Genomic DNA, 11,523 nt, shown 5'->3' with positions numbered 1-11,523 from the left:
ACAACATTTATTTAAGGACTAGCGTGTTGTCTCACTTCCTGGGATATAGCCGAGCGTCTCATTCGCCATCCGACCTCTGTATAGACTGGTATAGAACTTACGCACAGCCACAAACACCCAATTTTCCTTGGTAGATAACTTGGATTGGGTCTCCAGGAATTTCCTGGAGAAGTTGGCATAACATCAGGATGGGACGTAGGCTGGAAGAAGAAGAAGAAGAAGAAGAGATTGGATTTATACCCCGCCCTTCACTTGGAGTCTCAGAGCGGCTTACAAAGTCCTTTCCCTTCCCCTCCCCACAACAGACACCCTGTGAGGTGGGTGGGGCTGAGAGAACTCTGACACAAACTGCTCTTTTTCAAGGACAGCTGTGCCAGAGCTTGTGACTGACCCAAGGTCACATCAGCAGGTGCAAGTGGAGGAGTGGGGAATCAAACCCGGTTCTCCCAGATTAGAGTCCGCACACTTAACCACTACACCAAACTGGCTGGGGCCGAGCTACTCTGCTTCTCTGTCCCCTTCCTTTGTCTCCCTGCCTAGTCCCACTGCTGTACTTTCCCAACCCCAAAAGCATTGATATCCCTTGCTCTGCCATCATTGCTCCTAGTGGTCTTCGCAAGGCACAGACCACTAGGAGAGCTGGTAGATGCAACGCCTAAGTATGCTAGCCGTATAGTCTACAATTCCCAACACTGCTGGTCCACAGTTACCCAACCTTTCCTACTAAACCTACTCCAATAATTGATTGTCCAAGTTCCAAATCCACTGGCCAGTGACCTAAACAAAGGCCAGGGAAATCATAGAATTTTTTTTTACATAGTTGTACATTATGCAACAGGTTTCTGGAAAGTAAACCTGTTGCTTGAATGTGGTCAGTTTGATGCTGGAAGCAAAGAAAAATAATTTAGAGACATGAACTGAGGAAAAGTAGCCCTAAATCAGTTATGAATATGCTGACATGTTGCAGAGCCATGCAGTACTAATAACCTGAAGAAACCGTCCTTCTCTCCAAATCAAAGTAATTGTGAAAGATGACAAAGTTGTGAACGGTGTGTACTCTCATCAAGGATAATATTTCTGATAGTCTGTAAATCAGGCTGGTAGATGAGGTAAGAGTTTGGGATGTGAAAAGAGTACGGGATGTGGTTCAGTAGTAGAGCATTAGCTTGGCATGCAGAAGATCCCAGGTTCAATCCCCAGTATCTCCAGTTAAAAAGATCTGGCAGTAGGTGATGTGAAAGGCCTCTACGTGAGACCGTGGAGAGCTGTTGCCAGTCTGAACAGACAATACTGACTTTGATGGACCAAGGGTCTGATTCACTATGAGGCTCCATGTGTCCATATGAACATCCTGACAATTTCCCATGACACTTTATTGATATGAAAGTCACCGCTATTCCACAAAAGAACTTCAAAGAGAAACTCTGAATTTAAATTTTTGATTTAGAATTTATTAGATTTGATATTCTTCATTTAGGCCTCTGTTACAAGAATGGTTTCCTCTGATTTTGTGAACGTTCATGATGCTTACCTGCTAAGCAACTCTCAAACAGAAAAAAGTGTCATAGAAAGTTAGAAATGTTTAACTACTAGTTTTTTATATTTGTAATTGGAGCCTACCATTGTCCTTTCTTCTAACTAAAGGCTCAAGACGCAACCTAATACTAGTTCTACTTTCTATTAAAAGCTGACTTGCATTCTATGCAAAATGCGGGCAAAGTTTTAAGATCACAACCTGAAACATTTCCCCCCCCCCCAAACGAAATACTCTGGAGAACTCAAAAGCTTATGTATCGTTTTGTAGGTATTAATAAAAGACATTACAGGCCTTTTGTTCAGACCAACAAGGCGACCTGCAATCTTAGACTGCATCTTGTGCATTTCATGGCCTTTTCATTCCATTACTGTTTACAACCTGCTCCCTCTAGATCCACCACTTCTAAGAACAATCTATCTGTCCCCTAGCCATACAGGGGGGGAAAAAAGAGGGAACAGGGCTGCTTAAGGACAAGGTAAGAGGTCCCTACCTACCCCCAGGAACGCAGAACAATGACACTGTCAACTAAACATAAACTAATTCTATACTCGCGCTGTTCTTGCAAAATAAGAGGCCAATCTGGTCCAGAATTACCCCCCTTTCCTTATAGCTTCTCCCCATCCCCTTTTTGTTCCTTTTACTCTAGTTTAGATTTAGCTTTAAATGGGCACCACATGCCTCTGATGAACTGACTCAGGAAAGCTCCTGCCGGAATACATTTTGTCAGCCTTGCGGCGGCCTGTTTTATTCCACTGTTACCAAGTACCACGGGGCCACCCATCAGGAATTCATACCCCCCGGGGACAGAAATCGCCGCGGAACTGACTCGCGAATAAAAACGCACACGCTGGTCGGCCCGCAGCAGCCCACCGCGGAGGGTTTTAAACGACGAGGAGACAAAACGCTGGCAACGGAGCTTCTTTGCTTGGCAAGAGCCGGGGATGAGTGATAAAATATATTCCGGGGCTGAGGCCTTTGCTTGGGGTAAACCCACCAGCAAGCAGATGTTTTTACCTGACATCTAGGCGGTAGACAGGGAACAGCCCGGGCCGCCCCTTCAGTTTCCTGCAGGCCGGCCGCTCGGCCTGGGTCGGTCCCTCTACGCCAAAGGCGGCCCTCCGAGCCGAAGGCCTCAGCCGCGAGGCGGTGGAGGCGAAGCCCGGCCTACCGGGCCCGCCCATTCCGCGCCGGCGCCTCCCCTGCCATGCCCTCGCGGGGCCGCGGCGGCGCTGTCTGGCCAGCCTTCCCTTCTCTCCTCCTCCGGTTTCCTCCGCTCTCTTTCAGCCGCGGGCGGGTGGAGGCGAGGGGGGCAACCGGGCCGCAGCGCCCGGGGAGGGGAGAGGCCGGGCGAGGATGGCGTCGTGCGTGGGGAGCCGGACCCTGAGCAAGGACGATGTGAACTACCGCCTGCACTTCCGCATGATCAACGAGCAGCAGGTGGAGGACATCACGCTGGAGTTCTTCTACCGGCCTCACACCATCACCCTGCTCAGCTTCACCATCCTCAGCCTCATGGCCTTCGCCTTCACCAGGTGCCCGCGCCTCGGCAGCCGCAGGGCAGGGAGGAGGAGGAGGAGGAGGAAGAGACGGGGCGGAGGGGAGGCGAGGGAGGTGGCGGTGGTTGCATTTGGGATCTCTTCAGCCGCCCAGAAGCGCCAGTGCAGAATTGGGTCTTTCAGAGTTCGGAAGAGCCCTGCAGGAGCAAAATGGGACCTCCAGAACGAGCATGCATTGAATCGGGCCTCCAGGTCGCGTCTCTAAAAGTCTTGACCGGGTTGCGTAGGCTGTTTGCGGATCTCGTTCTAGATCTCCCCCTTTCCCCGGCCCACCCATCCACACTTGGTTGGCTGTTACGCTGTCCATGTGTCATGTAGCTAGATTCCGGTGGGTAACCGTGTTGGCCTGAAGCAGCAGAATAAAGTTTTGAGTCCAGTGACACCTTGAAGACCAACAGAGTTTTATTCAAGGTATAGGCTTTCGTGTGCACACACACAGTATAATGAGGATGTAATAATAATTTGCAACTGGATTGACTTGTCCACATTGGGAAAGCCAGTTGCAAACTGGATTTATAGAACAGTGGTCGGTGCCATACCTGACAACATGTGGCTCAATAAGTGTATTTTTCTTCCTGTTATTCTTATTCCTGCTATAGGTGGAGATGATACAGACAGACAGTTCTGGCATATACTGAAATGAATGGGGGGAAACAAAGGTGGACGTAGCCAAAGTGCTTTGTTGGGCTAGTAATCTAAGAAGTCATATACGGTGTCATCCTATGTAGATCTATGCAGAATCCTACTCAAGGCTATTTAAAGGGGCTTACTCCTAGGAAGCTCTGACCTGGGTGGCCCAGGCCAGTCTGATCTCATCAGCTCTAGGCTGCTAAGCAGGGTCAGCCCTGGTTAGCACTTGGATGGGAGACCACCAAGGAAGTCCAGGGTCACTACACAGGGGCAGGCAATGGCAAACCACCTTTCTTGCCTCGAAAATACTATGGGGTTGTGAGTCAGCTGCAACTTTACACCCACACACTTCCAGGAAAGTGTGCTTAGGACCACACTGTTAGAGATGCTTTTCCTGTTTATATCTGGGTGAGTGGTTTAATGTCCCTGTACTGTTGCAAAGACATGGCGTTAGAAAAGTTAGTAAAGAAGAAGCTGTGTGAAATTTTTATCCCCTCTGCAGTTTTTGTCAGAGCGAGCTTGCTAAAAAAATAATTTCTCTCTGGGGTTCAGAAATATATCCGTGGGAAAGAGAGCATTGTTTCTGGAGAGTACCTAGTAGCACCAGCTGGTAGGTGTTTTGATACATTTCCCCTGGGAAAAGTTCATCTGATACGGTTGTATGAAATATTGGTTCAGTCGTCCAGTGTGTATGTGTTCACAGAACCATAGGGCTAAAGCAGTTTGTTTGGCTTGATGAATTTACAGTGAATTCTGGGGCCACTTCAAAGTTACAAAGTTCCTATGCAGAAGTTATTCTGTGTATGAATGAACATAAAAAGCAGTGTGTATATAGCACAATATGTATTATAGCACATGATGGTTTGTCACATGAGAGTTTCTTTGCGTACACTTACTGCATGCACATGGGGGTCACTGTGACGAACTGCAGTTTTCCACTGTGTGTAATGCAGTCAAAAAGCTATGCAGCATGTGATCTATGCATGCATTTTGTGCTAATCCCTGCACTAAAGAGCCTTCTGTTAGCAAGTTTGTAATGTTATAAAGTAGTCTTAAGCTAGTGGGAGAAATGGTTACCAATGGTTAGCAGTGAGATGTGCTGATCACAGCAGTTCCTTTTTGTCATGATAGAGATGTTACAACAATGGGCAATTATTTGTTTGTTGCTACAAGATGTTGCTACAAGAATAGTAGAAAACAGCAAAAGCCTAAGTACTGCAGCATCTTCAAGGCTAATTCATTTATTGTAGTTTCAGGTGGGTAGCTGTGTTGATTTGCAGTAGAAGAGCAAGATTTAATTCCAGTAGTGCCTTAAAGACTATAAGTTTTCCAAGGTATAAGCTTTTGAGAGTCTTTTGTTGGTCTTTAAGGTGCTGCTGGACTCATTTATGGCAGCATGAAATTTCACAGCTTGCACCACACACTGTTTCTTCAGATGCCCCACAACTGCCAGTGCCCTTGACCGGACTGAAATCAGTGATTGCTACCAAGTGATAAGTGCATGTGTTTGTTAGACTTCCTTGCTGCAGTTCTCTGTGTCCAAGCATCTTTTCCCACTTCCATCAGTATAAAAAGGTGTTGGGCATCTAATACGAGAACAACTGCGGAAGGAAAAATCCCCCAGAAATTCTGTTGAATGTGCACTGTTGCATGTGAACCAATACAACATTTCTGGAATTGATCACTGTCTGCTAGCTTCTCATGATGGCTTGGCTGTCAGTGTCCTTTAAAAGACTGAGATTTTCAGGAAACCAGTTTCTGTCTCCAGTTCCAGATTTCTTTCGTAGTAGGGTTGGCCATCTGATCAAATATTGTCAAACAATGGTTCAGTGTTCTGGACCTGGAACATATCAACTTGTGTCCTGTAAGGTCTGTGAATAGAACTATCTCACTTTCCCCTCTCCTGCTGTACCTAGTAAGCTTCCTGAATTTTTGTTCCTAGGAGTTAGTGGACCCTCATCAATAGCATAGGAGACAGAGGTCTACAGAGGGAGAAAGGAATCAGCAGAAATTGCTTTCTCCCTTCCTCTGGTCGGAAGCAGACAGTAAGATTCAAGGCACTATAACTTGCTTTGTGTGGATTACTGAAAACCAGGCGGGTTAGCTGTTGTGTGACATTCTGAACAATTACATTCAGTGTAATTACAATGTCATTAACTGTATGTCAGTAAATATTTGTGAACGGTATTTGAAAGATTAAACATGGTAGAGAGATTTAATCATGGTATACGCAATGGTGTTGTTGCTTTCAAGGAATATTTGATAGTATTGATTGTGGTGAAATACCCAGCAGCCAACAGGCTGGTTAATTGACCCGATCCCAGTCTTGGTCCATGGGATACGTTTTGGCACTATAAAGGAGGACCTCAGTTAGCCAGGGGATGCTGACACGTTTCCATATCTGTGTCTTCATCAGTAGTTTCCCATAATTTTCAGTTGCTCTTTGAACTCCTCCAGGTATAAAAACGAGCTTTCTGTGGACAGCTGCTGAGATGGGGGGAAAGTGACTGCAAGTGGCATTTGTCATCTCTTGTGGCTTCCATTGCTTATCTTGCAGGCTCATGGATACAATACTGACTGTAATATCAAAAAATACATTTTGCCTTGTCAAATTGCTCAATTCATATGCTGGGTTTTGTACTTTCCAGGTGTAGCTTTTTTGCCACTTTAACCAGCAGTCAATTGCTGGCAAGTACAGTGTGTGAAGCATGCTATACTAGTATATTACATCACTTGAGACATTTTCTGAAGTCACAAAGTACAGGTTAGAAATATAATTGAAACTTAGTTTTAATCTGAGAAGGCCTAGCAATAGGAATGGGATCATCAGATGCTGTCGTCATCAAATTAACTTTTTTTTTTTGCAAGAATCCATAAACAATGTCCTTCTTCTTAAACACAGAAACATACGAAACAGTTGTTCCAGAGCCATAGAAATCTTTTGTAATTCACTGTGCTGGCTTAATAATAACAGTTCAACTCAGCTCGGATGTAGGCACCAGTCACAGAGGTGAAGCTTTTCAGATTTTCTGTGGCTGTGGTCCTAAATGTGTTTGAGTTTCATCTTGTCAGAAACTTGTGTTGACTAAAAATGTCATCTGAGCTGTTTCCATGTAGATATTTTTTCTTCGTTTGGGCTTCCTTACAGCACCAGTGGTTGGGGGAGCATCAACATGATGTCATCCATTTATCCTGCCCCCCCCCCGCTTTGCTGCAGTCTTTCCCAAATCTGGCTCAGTACAATTAAAAAATATATATATATTGCTGTCAAAGTAATTTTGAATGCCATGTGGGCGGGAAGGTGTGCATTTTTGTAGGTTTTGCCTACATTGTTTTCATTTTTGTTGCTTCAGCCCCCAAAGCCTCCATTTCTCCCACCATGCTGGTGTGTTTCTGGGGGGGCCCTTTTAAAAAAATGGAATTGCCAGATCCCTGCAGTAGTATGGCTACAATTTGCTAGTTCCCGATTTTCATTTTAAAAAGTCTCTAAGCCTTTCTCTTGTGGAGTTATAAGGGAAAAGATGCAGGTGGCACAGATTTCCTTACAACTCCAAAATGAAAAGGGCTAGAAACATAATATTTTTTGAAAAATGAAAGCTAGGGGCTAGTAGATCATTGCAGTAGACTGCTATAATGTTACACTGATCTATTGCCATCTAGCAATTCCTGATTTTTAAAATGTACAAAGGGATGAGGAAAGAAAAGCACAGGAAAAACTCCTGTATGGATGCTCTGTTGCCCCTGCAATATTGTGCCCACCGACACCTTTCCTGGTGTTGCCCCTGCAAAAGCCTCAGATCTTTATTGTAAATATAATACCTTTGCTCCCTAAGGAATGATCCTAGGCTTTTGAACAGGCAGATGTGTCCCTTTATCAGCAAATGAGGTTGGGGCATGAGTGGGCATTGCGTATTGTTATGTTTGCCTGTTTGAACACAATTATATACCCCAGTATTTTTCTCCATATAGTAAAAACAGTAACTTGATTGTGTTAATTTTGACTTGCTAAGTAAAATGTACTTTGAATGATAAAGGTAACAATGTTAGCTTTGTTCGTGTTTTATATCTGAAAATTGATAAGGGGAAGGGAGGGAGAAGCAGGTGCAAATAAGGAGAAAATTCAAATCCATGGTCTCTCATGCTAGCTTTTCTGGCAAATGCATTATGAAGCTTATAAAGCCTTCATACCATAATTTTGATATAGATCCCAAATGGATGTGAAACAGTGCAGTATGTTTGACTTGGGTGTGCACTTTTCACGAAGGCACTGTTTTCTTATTCTGTTGGTGGTCTGGCCTGATGTCTTTAAAGGAAGCTGTGAGAACTTTATTTGAATAGTTGAAATTACTGATCAGTGAATGTGGCTCCGTAGGAAGTGGAGCATGTTTAACAGAACGCAATGCTGATGCTGCAAGCATAAGAACTCTTGTCTGGGAGTAAGCCTTGTTTAATAAAATGGGACTTAGTCCCGAATAGATGTCTTTAGGATTGCACTCCAAAAGTACTTCAGTTAAACTGTTTCAGAAAGATATACCGTCATAGCTTCCAGAGTTTGCTTAGTTTCTTTAGTTTAGGTCGGTTCAGCTAAGGGTAAGTGTGATAGAATGAGAATAAGCTACTAACTTGAATTGAGGAAGTTAAAGCAATTATGTTAGGTGGGTATTGCATTATTTTCGCAGTCATGCCTTCTGAAATATGGCAGCAGAACCTGGCTAAGGCTTGACAAAGGACATTGGTAGCAGCAAATCTGGAGCTCTATCTGTGTGGGGCTATCTCAAGCATATAGGTCAGGGGTCCCCAACATTGTTCCCCCTGACACCTTTCTTGATACTCACTGGGTATTTTAAGAAAGTGGGTGGGATCACGTGTGGCTTTTGCCTAGCAAGGTTTCTGATTGCACATTGGAGATGTGGTTGATTGTGTGGATTTTTTAAAGCATTCCTTTTGCACCAGCTGTCCCCACAGCACAGGGATCTTTATTGTGTGACAAAATGTAACCTGCGGCAGCCATTTTGTGGCAACTATGTTGTGATTGTGCCCACCATGCTGTGTCAGAAGGTCAAAGGTGCCTTCAGGCTCAAAAAAGTTGGGGACCCCTAGTATAACATTGTACTTGTGAAACATGTCATGAGTTATTCATTTCCCATTGTGGGAGCACAGCTGTGTGTGCAAACACAGTTAAAACGTGTCACGACGTGGCTTCAAAAGACCACTGTCTGGGTTTGTTGCTTGTGGGTGGGTATGGCAGTTGAGTCATTATATGGCAGTTGAGTCATTCCAGTGGCCCAGCATTGGCCAGTAATGAAAAGTTTTTTTAAAAAGCCCAATATAGTTTCTATTTTTACATGGTTTGAGTCCAGTAGCAACTTTAAGACCAACAAAGTTTAATTCTGGGTCTAAGCTTATAAATTTATTCTAGACTTCTCACGCTGCTTGTTATTGAACTGGACCCGGGGGGGGGGCAAAGTCACAGTCTCCTAGGGTGCCCCAAACCTTTGAGCCAGCCCTTTGTCTGTGACCAGATAATACTACTGAGCCCCCCCCCCCAAGAAGAGCATTTCTGTTGCAACAGGGGTGAGTCACAAATGCAAGCCTTGAACAAAACAAACTGTAATTGCCATCTGGAGATAACCAAGGCAGGGACAGTAGGCAGTAGAATTGTTGTTAGAAACAATTCAAGCAGTGTTCAAGTGAATTTTCCACACCATCTTCCCTTTAAGAGCTAACTTGTTTTGTGCTTTTTTTCAAATAGCATGCTTTTTCATTATTGCTGTGCTTCTGTCAGTCTTTCTGGCAATGATGTTCATTGTAGTTTCTTGGATTCAGTTTTTTTTCTGATTCTTGTATTGTGCTGTTGGGTGCATTAATTCATGTATCAGAGTTCCCCTATCCTGGATATTATCTTCACAACAACCCTGTAAGGTAGCTAGGCTGAGAAAGACTGACCAAAGGTCACACCATGATGTCTGTAGCTGTGTCCTCACACATTTGATACATAGTCTACTCCCCCCCCCTTCTGACACTACCGCCTGCTGTTCCCACGTACAGGGTGTATGACTTTGTTGTCGAAGGCTTTCACGGCCGGAATTCATTAGTTGTAGATTTTCCGGGCTGTATGGCTGTGGTCTTGGCATTGTAGGACCTGACATTTCGCCAGCAGCTGTGACTGGCATCCTCAGAGGTATAACACAGAAAGATGGAGTACTCTCTGAGCCAAGGTGAGAAGAAAAATGGTAGGCAAGTAATTTATATCTACTCAGGAAGGTGGGGTAGGGCTGAGTCATTATCTTCTAGGAGTTCCCCAAGCTGTGACATGCTAATGGAGGAGCTTTCCTGAGGAGGTTCTTTTGCATATGGATTGGCTGTTGAAGTTCTAATCTTATCTGTAGTGCTGTTGTAAAATGTAGAGGATTTTGTGTTTTTCAGGACAGGAAACCATGCCCTATTTATTTTTAAACTCTCTTCTTTCCTGTTGAAATTGTGTGTATGTTTATGAATTTCAATGGCTTCCCTGTGTAATCTGACATGGTAATTGGATGTGTTGTCCAGGCTTTCAGTGTCTTGGAATAAGATACTGTGTCCTGTTTGAGTTAGGCTGTGTTCAGCCACTGCTGATTTTTCAGGTTGGACAAGTCTGCAGTGTCTTACATGTTCTTTTATTCTTGTCTGAATGCTACACTGTGTGGTCCCGATGTAAACCTGTCCACAACTGCATGGTATGCAGTATACTCCTGCAGAAGTGGGGTCTCTTCTGCCGATCATAGCATTTATTTATTTATTTAATTCAATTTATATCCCACCCTTTCAGCCGAGGCAGGCTCAGGGCGGCTTACATTAAAATGTTAAAATGCATTAAAACATACATTCATATCACATTCATAACACATAACAAATTCATAACACATAATAAAAACTCGTGTACATGACTAACAAATAGCAAATAAGTGCAGTTAAAGTGCTAGTGGCGATAACAGTAGATCATGATCCCTATAGGCCAATTCCATAGTGTTTGGTCTGCCCTGTGGCAAAGACCAAATAGTTCTAAACAATTGGGCCAGGCGTGAGCTTGCAGACACAATCGTGGCCACATAGAACTCTCTCTTTGCAGCTTTGACTGCCACTTCATAGGATCTCATAAACGTCCTGTAAGATGTTCTTGTAGCTTCACTGCATAAACGCCACCACTGTCTCTCTAGCTGTCTTAGCCTCCACTTCATCAGCTGCAGCTCCTGGGTATATGACGGAGCCAGCCTAGAGCGAGGGCGCAGAGGGCATTGAGGAGCGATCTTGTCGATGGCCACAGCTATGCCAGTTCTCTACAAGCTCATCCAATGATCCGTCTGGGGGTATTGGATCCCGCAGGGCCATATGAAGCCACATAGGGTCCATTTGGCTCCATGGGTGAGCTAAAATACGCTCGCCTCCCAAACATGGTTCGGGTGACACATTCACACAGGCCTTCAGGGCATGGTGGTCCAACCATGGCACTGCCAAAGCAGTGATCTGGTCCACTGTATCCCCCGCCGTGAAGATCAAATCAAGCATGTACCCGGCCTGATGTGTGGGGGCAGTTATATATTGGGCGAGTCCTAGCACTGCCATGGACGACACCAGGTCCATCACCTGTTTGGGGGCCGCATCATTGGCATGGACATTGAAGTCACCCAGGACTATCAGTCTAGGATGCTCCAATGCCCAGCCCGACATAGCCTCCACCAGGGATGACAGGCTATTGGTCGGTGCGTTGGGCAGCTGGTACACTAACCAAATAGTTCAACTTTCCCCAGCTTCCCATACTAG

General features: G+C 44.8%; 2 protein-coding genes across 2 annotated transcripts in view; one reads left to right on the top strand and one right to left on the bottom strand.

Moving 5' to 3' along the window:
* The window catches only part of MTERF3 (mitochondrial transcription termination factor 3), a 20,694-nt gene extending 18,047 nt beyond the window's left edge, over positions 1 to 2,647 (bottom strand). Inside the window, exon 1 of the mRNA XM_015409863.1 lies at positions 2,552 to 2,647. Coding sequence (XP_015265349.1) covers positions 2,552 to 2,558 — 7 coding nt within the window. The 5' untranslated portion in view covers positions 2,559 to 2,647. The remainder of the gene's footprint in view (positions 1 to 2,551) is intronic.
* An 83-nt stretch (positions 2,648 to 2,730) lies between these two features.
* PTDSS1 (phosphatidylserine synthase 1) overlaps positions 2,731 to 11,523 on the top strand; it is a 44,419-nt gene continuing 35,626 nt past the window's right edge. Inside the window, exon 1 of the mRNA XM_015409862.1 lies at positions 2,731 to 3,069. Within this exon, the coding sequence (XP_015265348.1) occupies positions 2,891 to 3,069 (179 nt within the window). The 5' untranslated portion in view covers positions 2,731 to 2,890. The remainder of the gene's footprint in view (positions 3,070 to 11,523) is intronic.

Source organism: Gekko japonicus, unplaced genomic scaffold (genome assembly GCF_001447785.1).
Source record: "Gekko japonicus isolate JY-2015 unplaced genomic scaffold, Gekko_japonicus_V1.1 scaffold47, whole genome shotgun sequence".
NCBI lineage: Eukaryota > Metazoa > Chordata > Lepidosauria > Squamata > Gekkonidae > Gekko > Gekko japonicus.
Note: the sequence above shows the minus strand (reverse complement) of the source record. Positions and strands in the feature narration are given on the sequence as shown.